The 15,960-nt window shown below is 40.5% G+C and overlaps 1 protein-coding gene across 2 annotated transcripts in view; it reads left to right on the forward strand.

Annotated features, from left to right (window-relative positions):
• The window catches only part of TOX (thymocyte selection associated high mobility group box), a 195,336-nt gene that overhangs the window by 145,515 nt on the left and 33,861 nt on the right, over positions 1 to 15,960 (forward strand). Inside the window, exons 4-6 of one of the 2 annotated variants that reach the window (XM_053396071.1) lie at positions 257 to 295; positions 4,342 to 4,620; positions 9,429 to 9,659. In XM_053396071.1, coding sequence (XP_053252046.1) covers positions 257 to 295; positions 4,342 to 4,620; positions 9,429 to 9,659 — 549 coding nt within the window. The remainder of the gene's footprint in view (positions 1 to 256; positions 296 to 4,341; positions 4,621 to 9,428; positions 9,660 to 15,960) is intronic. The other variant, XM_053396072.1, reaches the window with a different exon arrangement.

Here is a 15,960-nt window from a genome sequence, read left to right on the forward strand (position 1 = left end):
GGGAGGTAGGGATGCCTGTTTTAAGAAGCTTGCTGTGCTCAGTGCTGAACAGTGAGATTCCCTGTTGTTATTACTGAAAACTGTCCTAACACATCCTGCCACTAGCCATCCATGCAACTTTTAAAAGTTAATAAGGAGTGAACAAATGGATTTTTAAAGGAATGCTTATGTAGCACTTAAAAACTTTAAAGGATGGATAGCTCACCTGGAGAATACAGAAGGGCAAAACTAATCACAGGCATGTCTTTTATTTCAGCTGCGAAACTGGACTAACATGGCAGCTGAAGAATTTGCTGTGAGCTCTGTTTTTATATTACATCTGTCTTTTCCCTTGGCTTTGGGGTTAATTTTCATCTTGCTTCAGCTAGCATGTATAGCAGGGGTGGGCGACCTGTGGCCCTTAGCCTTATTTTATGTGGTCCTTGACCAAATTCAGAAGCCCTCTGCAAGTGGTCAGCTCAGACCTCATGACAAGAGCCATCTGTTCCTTCCTGGCAGCTGCTGGGTAAAGAAGAAAAGTGAGAAAGAAGGTGTTGAAAAAGTGTCCATTTTTAGTTCTAGCCTCACCAACAGCCAGTTTTGGTCCCACACACAATTGATGTGAGGTTCCTGACAAATTGCCCAAAACATGGGATGCCTTGTGGAAATGGAAAGGTACCTGAATTCACACAAGATGTACTCCCAAATTTCCACCAATTTACTCCTTCCATTGAAGCTCAACACTCCATCTCACTTTGTTCAAGAATGTCTCCCAACAATTGGCAGTGGCATTTGAGCATTTGCAGAGATGTGCATTAAGGAAGAAGGGGTGGGAAAGCCATTTTCTTTGGAATCAAGGTATTATGATTCATGTAAGCATGATTACTGCGATCTAAATCAAAAGAACAACTTTGGTTGTTCTGTGCTCTAATAACTAATGTCATTAAAGCCATAGTTATTTACAATTCATACTTATCTGATCCTTGTGTAGTTCTATGCTTTCTTCTTGATTCAGTCAGTTTGTGCAATGGGAACAATTGGTCGGGCAAAGGCCCAGTGGTAGATCATGCGCTTTGCATGCAAACGATCTCTGGAATCTTCAGGTACAACTGGGAAACCTTGGAGAGCTGCTGCCGGTCAATGTAGACTATACTGAATTAGGTTGACCATTGACCCAACTCAGTATAAGACATTTTCACATATTTCTGTAAATTAAGAACAGCTGACTGCAGCCCCAAACAAATACTGCCATAGAGATTTGCTGCCAGTATTTCTTTCCATATTTGATCACTTATCAGCATTACTAGGTTGAACCTATTAACAAACTGCCTCACTCGCTGCCCCAATAGCTGTCTTACACAATTTCTTACACAATGTGGCCTTCCTCTTCCTCTACATGCAAGCTCCTTTTTCCTTCTAGTTTACTATGGTGCTATGTTTCAACTGCACAGATACCACCCGTGGGTAGTTTTCTAACTAGGTGCTAGTGGTGGGTAGGGCAACAAGCAAGAGTGGCTGGATAAAAGACTGTTAATTTTACCTTTGTACAGTAGGCTTCTTTCTACCTGCACACACACTGCCCTTCATCCAGGAAAAGAAGAAGCATTATCAGTGTTCATTGACACATTCCAGCCAGACAGAAATGGCACGTAAGAATGCAAGGCAGGGCCCACGGGGAGAATGGCCTGAGAGAAGGAGTTGTGGCTGGAGAGGTGGCCAGATAGAGACGCCTGGTACCTGAAGTTCCACACAAACACATTCTCTACCTGTACTGTTTTGTAATTGGAGGAAACAGGATGTGGTGGTGTTAATGTGTGGGTTACAATTTCAGCTATCTATTTTAACAAAACTCAGCTCTAACTTTGCCTCATTTCAATATTTTTTTTAAAATGCTATGATAATGTCCCACTGCAATGTATCCAAAAGGCCCTGTAGATAACTGCTGGGGAGGGGGGATATTTTGTTGAGTAATTGTACAGTATAAGCTCTAGTCACACTTTAACTCCTGCAATGCATTTCAGTAGCCTTGAGGAAAACTCTCTCCAGCGTTCAGGGTCAAACGATAACAGGCAGGGCTAAATGGAAGGGCTTCAGAGATGCCTCACTTCTCCTTGTTCTTGCTGCATCTGGCACACTTCCAGGCCTTTCCTGCTAACACCACAGAAAGCAGCAGCTGGTGACTAACATTAGCAAATAAGGCCTCAGGGCTGCCCATATTCGAGTTCTTCATTCACCAACTGCTATTCAGCAAAACAGCTGGATCAGAAGCGATACAGCCAAGAAGTAGTTAGAGTTTTATGTGTACAACTGTTCAGATATAGATTGTCTGCTAGAGGCAGAGATAATGATAGCTTTCAAGGCTAATATGTTTGACTAGGATGGAGCTGGTGTTTGAAAGAAGAGATTAAAGTGCCAGTAACAATCACAAAATGTTTTTCAAGATTCAAATGTAAGCCATTGGTTGACAGTATACATTGATTCCCCCTTCTCCTCTTTCCTTTCCCCTCCCCCCTCCTAAGTATCAATTCTACACATGCCAGAAATTTTATTACACAAATCTGTACAAAGCCTGTTAAAAGTGATAATTCATATTGCAATATTCCACATTAAAATGTTTGGGTGAAAAATAAAACTACAGTGCATGTTCTGGGACTTCTAGATACAGCTGGCATGAATGTGTTGCAATCCATGTGCATGCCAAAAAAATTAAAATAAAGCAGATCAAAACCTAATCTCCATAGCATTTCATAACCTATAGTCAAGTCCTTAGTTCTTGATGGAAATATTACAATATTATAATGAATATCCTACCTGTTGTCAATAGTTATATGATGATCTCTAAGGGTTGTATGAGATGCAAGCATGTCTGTGTCCAACCTAGTTCAGACATAGTTGGAAGAAATGTTTCCTGCTTGGATGCTGAACCACAGTGAACCTCCCCCATTTCTCCCTCTTTATTCCATCTTCCTTCCCTCCTTCTTTCTTTCGGATGAAATTTAATCCTTTTGATTTTAAACTATCCACATTTCCTCATGATGTTCAAATTTGGGGAACTGTGATTTGCTAAAATTATGAGCTAAGATCAAGCCAAGGTAAAATCATGGTTATAGACCCTGACTTGTTCTCAATTCAAGTTTTAAACAAAGCTCACTTTCCCAAACTCAGACATCGTAGGGAACTGTGGTTAGCTTCTGGTGCATGAATAAGCAGAGGGAAGTAAACAAGCCCAAAGCTCTCCATGCCTCATTCTCATGCAGGAAACGTGGCTCCTTCACAGCTAAACTGGGCCTCTGTTTTCATAACCAAATGTGTAAACTTCCTGGAATTTAAATGTTATGATAAAATATAAATCTGAGAGAAAATTTAATTATTTGCAATTATTAGACTGACATTACTACTTTCTGCTATATATGTTGGGCAGACTTCCAGACTGCGCCCCTTCATTAAATATCTAGAGCTGTTCTGTATTGTGCAACACTTGAAAATAAATACATTTACAATTTCCAGTCTTCTATCCTCATATAGTCAAATACAGAAGCACTTCTATCATCACTTACATCACCAATTTGTTTACTTGGATCTCCTAGAACTTCTAGGGTTGTGTCCAATGCTGTGCCAGCAGAGTTTCACTGGTACAACAGGACTTGTTTCCTTTCTTCCCCTGCGTGCCCACAGAATATGCTCTGGAGGTGACAGGAGAGGAGCGCCTGCTGCGTGCTCAGAAGTCAGTTGTGCCAGAGAATTACAGTAGGACATTGTGGGATATCCATGGACAAGTATATTTATCTTCTGGAGAAGTAAAGCACTTCATTGTCCATTGATTACTCCTCATCTCAGCAAAGTTTGGATTCATTGCTTGAATTAAAAAAACAAAATCAGAAGTCCATTAAGGTTAAAAGCAGTGACCCAAATAATGCAATGTTGAGTTCAGAACTTTAAAGCTCTTTGCATTCATTTATGATTAGTCAGTTCAATGATAGCATTTCTGAAATCAGAATAGTTCCTCAGGCAGTTTGGGGTATATTAGAACTACAATACCATCTACTGAAGAATTCTGCAGGCCTCATATTTAAACCCCATTGATTTAGGAAAAGTTAAGATTTAAATCTAATTATACAATTGCAGCTCATAATTTTTCTGTGCTTGGAGTGTTTTTCAAGGCATGATACATGAAGGGATATTCTTCACTGAAGTCATTAGAATTTCCTTAAGCACTGAGCTATTAAACACTGTTCTTAAATGCTGCAATGTTGTTTTAAAGGTTAAGCAAAATATTTTCAAACTCCTAATGAGACAGAATACTTTCAATAGTGGTATAATAATGATACACTCTCACTTTACAAATTCTCCTTTTTCTTTTAGATGCAAGAATTACGGAATACAGAAGGAGCTCAGTATAGTTCCCACCCCCAGATAGCAGCCATGAGACCAAGGGTTCAACCCGGAGATATGAGGCAGCCTGGAATGCTGCAACATGGTCAGCTGACAACAATTAACCAGTCACAACTAAGTGCTCAGCTTGGTTTGAACATGGGTGGAAACAATGTTCCACATAACTCCCCATCTCCTCCTGGAAGCAAGTCTGCAACTCCTTCACCATCCAGTTCAGTTCATGAAGATGAAGGAGATGATACTTCAAAGGTATGACTAGCAACATACTTTTGTTTTTCAAGGCTTGCAACCAGCAGAACATCACAGTGTAAGCGGTTCTATAGTAAATATTGCATTCAGTTGTATGATATTGTTTAAAATTATTTCCATCAAAACAGCATATTTCTGAAATGCGCTAACAAGAAAGATGAGGTTCAAGGCTGGAGTAAGAAGTATGGCAGGAGAGCTGTTCAGCAAGAAAGAATTCTAGATTTTTCTTACAATGTGTTTGTTTTAATGAATGAGAGCATGGGGACATATTGACAGAAGCAGAAGAGGACAGGACAATAGCACAGAAAGGGAATGTGAATTCATGCAGACAATATGTAATGATGGCCACCAGCTATGGGGCGAATGAAGGCGTTGTGACACCTGGGGCAGGGCGTCACTGTGTAGGGCACATGTGCAGTGTTGCTACATGCCAGGATCCTCTGCTCGCGGCTGCAGCCACAAACTGAGGATTCTCTACATGCGGCTGTAGTGGAGACGGAGGGATCCCACTGCTGTCCGTACAGCACTGGACAGTGCCGCCAGCAAACTACTATGTACAGCGCATGTGCGTCGTCGTTACGTACAGCACATGTGTGCAACACCGCACATGCACTATACATAGCGGTTTGCCACTGGTGCTGGGATTCTCTGCTCACAGCTGCAGCTGCAAATGGAGGATCCCCCACATGCGGTTGCGGCGGCGTGAGGAGCTTCCTGCAGCCAATCAGAAGCCGCGCTTTGGTTTTCAAATGTTTTGAAAGTCGAACAGACTTCCGGAACGGATTCCGTTCAACTTCCAAGGTATGACTGTAGTACTATTATTACCTGATTAGCTTAAGTTGTTAAACCACAACTCAAACAACAAAATAGTATTTTTATGGAAAAATTAAATTTCTCTCTCTCACACACACACACAGACTCAAATGTTGATAATTATGGAAGGCCAGATACAAGCCCAATTTTGTCCAAATTTCCCTTTTTGGGGATTTTCCCTAGAAGCACAGTCCTTAGAAGAAAGAAATCTGCTGCATTCATTTTTGTTAGTGATGGATGAAGCTTTAGGACTTAGCAATAACTAGAATTTTGCAGTTGCCACTTCTATGTACCTTTGAGATTATTTAATGTAACTTTCCCCATTTTCTTCACATTTATTTTGACCACTTAAGTGTTCTGAATGAGTACTGTCTTCCAGTTAAATGTAACAATTCATCCTATTGGTTCATTAAACATTTATATTTCTGGTGAAGTGGTACCTCAGGTTACAGACGCTTCAGGTTACAAACTCCGCTAACACAGAAATAGTACCTCAGGTTAAGAACTTTGCTTCAGGATGAGAACAGAAATCATGCAGTGGCAGCAGCGGGAGGCCCCATTAGCTAAAGTGGTGCTTCAGGTTAAGAACAGTTTCAGGTTAAGAACGGATCTCCAGAACAAATTAAGTTCTTAACCCGAGGTACCACTGTATTGCTATTTATAATTGTGACACATTAGACGCTTTGTATGATCACAAATCCGTATTCCTAACTAGACAGATGACTGTGTGTTGCATGGTTGTTTGAATTTCACTTATGAAAGGATTTCATGGAATTTAGAGAACAGAGAGTAATGAGAGGACTGTAAACAGCAAATGTTAACTAACTGAAACATGATCACTAAAGTACTACTGCAGCCTATTCTGTTTATGTAGCAGAGGCTTTACCATTTTTACTTTATATGGTAAGTTATAAGTAGAATTTTATGTTGTTTGTTCAGTCTATTATGCAGATGGTACTTGATTAAAATCTATTTTAAACTATGGTGATTACTGCGAGATAGTGTGAACGAAACAGCTCTCTTACTGCCATTAAAGGCCTTGGAACTATTGCAGTTTATTTTAAATATGCTTATAGGCGTTCCTTAACTTCTCAGGGGACATTTAGATATCAACAATGTGCCTTATTTGATAGTCTTAAATCCTCTACTATATATCCTTGTGATCTATTATTTGTGCAACATGGTTAATACACACATTTTTAAAGTGAGAGACTATTGCTTTCTTGTGATAAATAAGTTAAATACATCACTATAATTAAGCAATAAGGCCTGACAGGAGGTGGATTACCATGAGCTAACTACACCTCTAGGGATTTTGAAGCACAAGTCTATGCTTAGCAGAATAAGTATGAGGATTTTTTTTAATTATTTCCCATCTGTCTCTGTTTTGGTGGTTAGCAGAAAAGTCTGTGTAACTGCTAGATGCTTGTAAGCATAAGGTAGAACATCATCCCCATTATTTTCAAGGTTATTAGTTGTGGAATTCTTTTTAATTTCCACGTTATAAAAAGAAAAAAGAAAAGAAAGAAGAGAATTTCCCCAAGGAATATTCACTCTGCAGCATGGTAGAGAAACAAGTCAAAGCCAATGGATCATTTAAACTCCTTCAGAGATGTTCAATTTGCCAAGTAACTATTTCCATACTTAACCTTTTGTGAACATTAAAAGTTACTCACAAGGCTAAGCAGTGAGTTATAACTGTAGCCCAAATATGTAAGATTTTATTTAGATGCTTTTGAAAAAGTTGAATTTCCCCTTAGTGCTATATTTCTGGCATGATAATGCATTGCCGTGTGAACGCGACCACTCCAGCAGGGGAAATGCTTTGGAGTTGTACATGGGAAGATGGCAGCCTGACAATTGTGAAAACACGCTAGTGCTTAGGTATTTAGGGAACAATCCCAACTCGCTCCAGTGGGGCAACCACTACATCACTAACGCTGCTTCCCACAGTGCTAGGGGATAAGGTGGGGCAGACAGCCTATGGAATCTTCTACCCCAAGGTGTAGTAATGGCCACCAATTTGGATTGACCAAAAGGATTAGACAAATTCATGGAAGATAAAGCTGTCAGTGACAACTAGGTAAGGTGGCTATGTTCTACCTGCACTCTGGATGGCAGCATGCCTCTGAATAGCAGTTGCTGGTGAGCACAAGTGCAGAGAGTGCTGTTGCACTCATGACCTGCTTATGGTGCTTCCTGTGGACATCTGTTTGGCCACTGTAAGAACAGGATGTTGGATCAGATGAGCCTTTGGCAACAGTTTTCTTATGTTCTTGTGAGTCTAAGGGCTGAAAAAGACCACATGTTTGGGTGCTTGCCCAGGCCAAAACCTTCCAGCAGGTGAAAAGCTACCACATCAGATAGATTGTTAGGCTTGCATATTTTCCACTACAATGCTGCTATTAGACCAGAAACAGCTATTAGATAAGTAATCAATTTGTGGCATAAGATGGAAGATTTAAACAACAAAATTTAAGCTGAATGAGCCTTACTCTTTTTCCTGAGGTTTCTCCCACTTTTTGGTAATGGTAGGCAAACAGATTTGGTTTAATAATCCATATTGTGCATGCAGCTTGATTACTTCCATTTCATTCCCCCTCTGATGCAAGCAGGCAAACAAACCAGGAAAGGGGGGGGGGCGCTTAGTCCAAACTCAGGATCATGACTTGTTTCTATCTAGTCATGATCGCCCACCAAAATTAACTCATATTTGTTGACAGTTTGTGGTTATTGGATTTTTAGACAGCAACAAACCACAATCCCAGGTTTACATATGATGCCTCCCCCAGTGTGAAGCAAACTGGAAGCAACAAAACAGTGTGCCCCAGCTTCTTAGCTTACAGTTCACAGGGCCTGTGTAATATTGGCCACAGTGACAACCATTTTAAGACTGCAACCATTGCAGACTTTATGGTCTAAGCCAGCTTTTTGCTTGCTTGCTTGGTCTCTCTTCCCCACTCCCCCTCGACCCCACACATTGCTTTCCTTAATATCCAGTCTGATGAAATGTTTTTGGAAAACTCGAAAGCTTCTCACTAAACCTTTGATATTTGAAGATCTGAAGAAGAATTATATGGAAGATTTTCCCTATTTGTCAGCAACACCATCTTTATACTTGCTCTCTGATTCTTTCTTGGCTTCAGTGGGAGTGGCATTTAGAACATAAATAACATTGTGCTTCTAAATGAATTGTTGGAATTATCTTACCCCAGCACCAGTATCAAAGTTTTAATAAAGCTGTTTTCTGTTCTCTTGTCTGGCAACTGAACCTCTAGGGAAAAGCACAATAGACATTTGACCTTGAAAGGCAAAGTGATAAAAAAATGATACCCCTGGCCATACAGTTATGTTGATCAGCGGCCACATAATAGAGATTCTTTTAAGTATCCAACTTCAGATACTGTTACACAAACAAGATTTCAAAAATAGTTTCATGGTTTTTGATACAGCTGAATTGCAATCATATACAATTCATGTCCAATCCCATCCCTATTAAATCAGGAGGAAGACACATTGATTCTTATGCTTTTTTTAAAGCATGCATACAATTGCTGTCAGTACTAAAGAGGGAGGGAAGAAATCTCCCATCAGAGAGAATGTAACTTTTACTGCACATGGATTGCCCCAGTGGTTGAACTATAAGCCAGTGTATAATGTGTTATGAAACACTTTGCAGTGATGTCATGCCATTAGCAGTAAGACTTGAAAAAGATGAAAAGCTAAGCCAGAACTTAGATGCAGCAATGAAATGAAAGCAAACTGTAAATGTATAATAAAATTATGAAAATAAGATTACATAACCAAAAATACCTAAAATGCATTTTATAGATGAAATCATGTAAGATGCCAACAATTTGGATTATGAAAAGCACTCTAATTAAAATACAATTTCCAGCAGAACCCCAGATGCATATTGGTTGAGAAATGGGGATTTAGTTTGCTCTACGATCGTGATAGTTTGTATTGTAATATAGTCTTTGCTTTCTTTGCAGATCAATGGGGGAGAAAAAAGACCTGCCTCCGATATGGGAAAGAAGCCCAAAACTCCCAAAAAGAAGAAGAAGAAGGACCCTAATGAGCCACAGAAACCTGTTTCTGCCTATGCATTATTTTTCCGAGATACTCAAGCTGCCATCAAAGGCCAAAACCCAAATGCTACCTTTGGCGAAGTTTCTAAAATTGTCGCTTCCATGTGGGATGGCTTGGGAGAAGAACAAAAACAGGTACAGCAATACACATATACATATATTAAGTTGATTTAACTTTCCATTAGAAATGGGTCTATTGGCTACTGTGTTTCTTTGATTCCAAAGAGAATCAATGTGCCACATCAGAATATGAGCCACAAAAGGAAAACTTGCTAGAGGAAAACTGGATCAGCTGCATTAGCATCCTTGCCTATATCTTGACAGTGTTGTTGTGATTGCACGAGCTCTGGGCCTAGATTCAACTGCTGTTATATTAGGAGACTTTTGGCACAGTTATGACCAAACAGCTGCAATTTTGGTGCTCATCCCAGGCACATTCCACCTTAGAAGTTGATTCTGATCTGTTGATCTTTTCAGGACTTGCCTCTTCTAGCCTATCCTTCTTTGCTGGTTTGAAAATTCCCGTGGGATCATACCAAAGGAGTGTCTGCACGTTCCTTCCATATGACTGGCCATGCACTTTGCTCTTTTATAGGAGAGCCTGTATTTCCTTTTAGTCAGTGCCAGTCGTCCATCAAAGGAAGCCCTTCCCAGTAATATCTGATATTCTTCTGGCTCCAGCAGAATATGATTGCTGTAGCACACTGATGTGCAAAGTGTTATTCTGTTTTTAACATATCTATATATTGAGTGCCTAGGCCCTTGTCGGCAGAAGAGAAGTAATAGGCGCCCATGATACACATGCCGTCCCATTCCAGACAGCGTTTGGAATGGCTATTGTTTGAGAAAATTGCATTTCCCAAATGACAATGTGTTTCTGTTTAAGTGGTAGGAAAGTGTGATTTCCTCATCACAAAAGAAACCTTTAAGAAAAGATATCTGGATTACTTTGCAATAACTGTGAAATTATTGTATAATAAAAAGATGTCTAGAAGGGCCCAGGCCATGTCTTGGGCTTGAAAGAATTAGCAGCTACCTTTGTAATGCAGCCCTTCTGTGGAAAAGAGAAGTGAAAGTCTGTGATTTCAGATGTGTGTGGGGAGGATATTATTTTAACACAAATGCAAAAAGGAACTCTCAGCACTTCTTTATATTCCTCCTGATTGTCTCTTCCAACCACTTTGGGACTTTCTTCAAGTAAATGGTGAGGGGAAACTATAAATGAGACCTGTGAAATCAAATGATAAGGAATACAACAATTTCTAGACTTCTAATACCATTTTTAAAAATATATATATATAGAAACAGTATCTTCCATATGCAGAAGAAAAATGCATTTCTTGACCACATGTCTGCTATTTAGCTATTCCCTCTGCACTGTTGCTGCTGGTTCTGCTTGCTTTTTGACACAGTCTAAAATTTTAGTCGAGTTTTGCTGTGTACTGTGTGGCTTATTTGTTGTTTTAAGCTGAATGGAACCTGACTTGAGGCTGCATGGTGAAGGGCAGGCTATAAATGATTTTAAATGTTTCCATGAGCCCCAGCCAGGGATGATAGGAGCTGTAATCCAGCACCACTCATAGGGCCACAGGTTCCTCACAACTTCATAATGCAACAGGAGAAGGTCCCTGTTACCATTGACAGAAAGAATTAATTCTCCTCCACTACCACCACCATACAATGCTGCCCCATCCTCAGGCCATGGCTATATCCCACCTTAGTTCCCCTAGGGGGAGGTAACAAAGATCTTGCAATCTGAAAAGACAGAAGGTAGTGGAAGCCCAAGAACTACTAGGAATACACTCCCCTCCACCCCGTAAAAAAACAACCCTTCTCCTGTCCCATTATAGGGAATTCACAACAAGAAGCCAGTCAGCTGAGATGAACAAATTTGTCCCTTGTTTAGAATTTACACAGAAATGGTTGCATACAATTATTTTCTTTTGAGTATTTGCCAGACATGTTACATTAATTGACGGAAACATCCAGGGGTTTCTCATTTTCCAGCTGTGTTTATTTGACTAGCATATGGGAGCATGCAAATTATTAAAGGAAAGCTGTGTTAATCACTTGGCTTTGGCAGTTTCTCTTTGTGAATTGCAGAGAAACCAATGTGTATTCCATTAAAGAACACGTAGTACAGCCATCTGAAAAGTTGCTACCTATTGTCATGTAAGTCTTAAACCTTCAAGCCTAATTCAAGTCAGTGACCACTTTGGCATTATCTTCAACAAAACAAGATTTTGCCCTAGGAATCTGTCGGGAAAGGTTATTCTTCTTAGCCATCATTATTATTTATGTGTGGCTTATAAGGACAACTAAATTGGCTAGTGGGCCAAACACTGGGGCAATGGATAGCTTGTCCAGGTGCATTAAGGAAGGATTCCCCCCCTCTTCAATACTCTAATGTATACAGCAATGTCTATTGCTTGAAGTAACATGCTGGTTTGAATGGACTATTTGTCCATTTCAATACAGGATTTTTCCTATAATATGTGAATATATTATATTTCAGCATCATGTGAGTGGCTGCTTGCTTCAGGCTTCTAAAGTACATGCTGTGTTCAGACTAAAGCTCAGGAGCAAAATAAATTGTGGCTTCCTTAATATCCCACCCTCTTCTCCCAAGGCCAGCATTAAAATGATAGAATCATGGAACTTCAAGAAGCCTCAAAAACTTTTCCAGAAATATATTTTCCTTAGGAAAAGACAATCTGTCAAGACCAAGATGTGAGTGGCCTTTGTATATCCTTGCTGGATGTAGGATCTGGGAAGAATCTTATATCATTTAAGCATGGAATATACAAAGTTGATCAGCAGTATTTTTGTTAATGGGCCAGTCTAGGATTGGGGGCACTGCAGGTCCTTTGGATGGGCTTTCATATGGCAATAATTACTTTTCACCGCAATCCATGTTTTGGTCCTGTCCAGGCTAGACTACTGCAAAGTGCTCTACTTGGAGGCTGCCTTTGAAGGAGGTTCAGAAACTTCAGCTGGTTCAGAATGTAGCTGCCTGACTACTATTAGACAACTTTATTATATCAGCTGCACTAGTTACCAGTGGGTTTCCGAACCAATTCCATGGGTTTTGACCTTTAAGGGCCTAAGCTGTTTCCCTGCAAGCTGTTTATTTGACTGCCTGCACTCATATTTCCTTGTCCACGTCTTATGATGTGTTTTGTAGACTTTCCTGCTGTGCCCATCCCTATGGTCAGTAAAGTGGGTGGCCACAAGAGAAAGGTCCATTTCTGTGGTGGCACCATGACTATGGTATTCCTTCTTATTGGACCTGCACCAAATCTCTAGGCTGCTGGCTTTTCTGAAGGCCCTGAAAAGGAATCTTTTCCAACTGCCCTTCCAGGCATGATGTTTGTTAGCTGAGTGACAGTCTGACTCAATTATGTTCTCCCCTGTTCTGTATTTTTTAAACTCAAGTGTTGGTTTGCAGTGTTTTAAATTTTCTATGGCTTTTAATCTTTTGTTTTATTTATACACTGGTTTGGACAGGCAAGCTGCCTAAAGATACTTTAAACGAATAAAATAAAATAAAAACTTCCCGCATTATTTGTGAAATAAATATTGCTTGCAACTCTTATGGTGTTAGCATCTTCCATGTACATCTCTGAGCAAGACAAGACTGGCTTAGGTCATCTTGCCACCACTTTATCCCTATATTTCTTTTCAGCTTTGCCTTCAAATATTTACGACATGGGTACTAAGCTCTAACACTGAATCTTTTAGCCACTTGTGGTTTGGTTTTAGGAATGTTGCCCTCTGTTCCCCCTCCACATCACTTGGCGTGCCCCTTTGGTTTCTTTGTAAGTAAACTTACACTGGCCATTTTTCTCTGCTCGTGCAAAACATGCACGTGGCAATTAAGAGTTAAAAGTATTGTGATAAATGGAGCTTTCCTTGGCTTTCAGACAGAAATCTGAGTTAAAAGGCAATGTTGGTAATTTTTCTTCCCCATTCTGGGAGTCTAAGAAAAAAACCAACAACTTAAATCCAAACCAGATGTAAACGTAAAATGAAACTTAAATTCCTAATTGGAGACCCAGTGAAGCTATAATAGAATGAACAAATTACAAACAAAATGTTCTTGTTTACATTAATATAACTGACTTCATGGCTTCAGCCAAAAGAGCTCAGTAAAACATGCCATTATGCTAAAAATGGAACGGCATGGCCACTCCAAAGTGTGCTGCACAAAGTTCACCTCTTATTTGTAATGCCACTGTTGTCAGTTGAGTCAAAGCAGGAATGGCCTGGTCCCAATATATGTGCATTTGCACATGTATGTTTATTTAAACCTTGTACTTGGACCTTGTAGGAGGAAGACCAGTCTATGTTCCTAGGGACCCACTGCTTAATGATCAGATAAGACATGCCAGGGAACTGTTGGAGTGCTGTAACATATGCTTTCTTACAGGCTGCATAATTTGTTCTCAGTAATATTAGCTGCAACAGTTCAGCTCAATAGCAACACCTCATTATTTTATCCCTCAGTATTTATTCCTATGTTTGACGCCTCATGAAATTACTGTTAATGTGTTTATATAAGGGCAGATCTGACACAAGTGGGAAGGATTTAATTTCCCACTCAGTCTTTCCTGCTGATATGTCCTCTTTCCCCCTGGTAGAAGTGGCAAGTGTAAATAGTTAATTTGCTTCAATTATGAGCCTGTCCTGCTAAATTAGAAGCAGCAGGGATATGAAGAGCTAGAATTATACTTCTGAGGCAGCTGACAAATCCTCTGAGCCCACAAAATCAAATCATTTACTCCTCGCTGGTGTTCAAACACCCACTAGACAAATGCTGCAGCTTATTCTGTATCATTGGATGAAACTCAGATTTTATCCTGCCAATACTTAAGGAAATCAAAAGCATTTTGATGATACTGTCAACGTTGGTGTTGCTGTCTGCTTCTTCTTTACCAAACTGGAAGCTTACAAGGGTTTGAAACATGGCTACTAAACATTTCATCGCTGCCCTCTGATGTTGCAGACAGCTACAGCTAAATATTGCTCGTTTCAAACGCCCTTGCCGTGCTTTTTAGAGCTTTTTAGAGATAGTAGTTTTAGAGCTAGTAGTTTTATTGCCTGTTAAGCTTTAGCTTTCACCGACTTCGACTCCAGCCTGAGTGATTTATTACCTCCTTATCTTATTGGCATTTGGCTGCTAGAGGTTTGCCTACCACAACGAAACATCTTTCCAAGTGCAACCATATTAGAGGAGAGAGGAAGAGAGAGGAAGAGAGGAAGAGAGAGTACTTTGGAATTCCACGCAGCTGGCGGGGTACAGCGGGGGCATTAAATTAACGCCGTCGGGAAGTATCATTACATAGTTTCTTCGGCAAGTAAGATGGCGGTTCAAGCCAGATAGGATTTCATCGCCCTCCTCCCCTCAACGTTTCATCTGCCACGGTCGTTGTAAGTAATACCGCTGTAGAAATCTATTCCATCTATCCCCCTCTATCTCTGACCGCTAGATCATGAACTGTTGGAAAGTCTGGCACGCAGTGGACCACAGCCACTTCTAATTAATTAACTAGACGTGGAGCTTCTGGGGAGAGCATTATTTAACGAGAGGAGTGTTAATTCCAGCTTGTCTAATTGGGACTAAGCGGTGCTATCTTCACATCCACATATCCCACATAACTCCATATACTCTACGGAGATGGTGCTCACCAGACAGAAATGTAAAGTTCTGGGGGTCTCCCCAACGCAGAGGGTTGAATCACCACCAGCAACCTCGCAGACGAAAATTTTGCATTATTTTAAGCCTAAAACAAAAACGCCCATATGCTCCGAGTCCCCACTTCTCCATGATTGGTCTATTGACCGAACATGGTATGGGAAGGAACCTGATATTGGTGAGGAGAGAGAGGGGATCAGTCTGGCAATGGAGATGGCTCAGATAGTCTCCCAATCTAGTGCTACCGACACTCTCGTAGAACATGATCAAGAACGAAATTTGAAACACTTGGAAGTCACACTAGATGGATCAGTTAATGCAGCCAGCCCCTGCGAAAAGGCTAGGATGGAACCCTCAAGTGCGACGAGAACAGAGGAAAATCCAAGTCAGTTAAAAGGAGCCTGCCGAGACACAGATAGCAATATCTGTATCCTGATTGGGCTTTTCAATGAAATGATGAAACAATGCCAAATGCACATAAGTAAAGAATTAGGACCAATCAGGAACTTTCTTACGGAATGCGTGGGTTTGCTAGTAAGCCTGACAGAGCTCATCAGGAAGGGAACAATCTCACACACCCCTACTCCAGCGGCTGAAATTCCAACAGAGCCCAGTATCTCAGAGAAGGTCCCAAAGAGAGCCATTCCCATGTCCACCAACAGTCGAGTCACACACCCCTCACCTAAAAAGAAGCATTGCCACCAAAGAATACACCTACTTCACAAGAAGAAGTCTAAAAAC

This window comes from Podarcis raffonei, chromosome 7, assembly GCF_027172205.1.
Source record: "Podarcis raffonei isolate rPodRaf1 chromosome 7, rPodRaf1.pri, whole genome shotgun sequence".
Taxonomy (NCBI): Eukaryota; Metazoa; Chordata; class Lepidosauria; order Squamata; family Lacertidae; genus Podarcis; species Podarcis raffonei.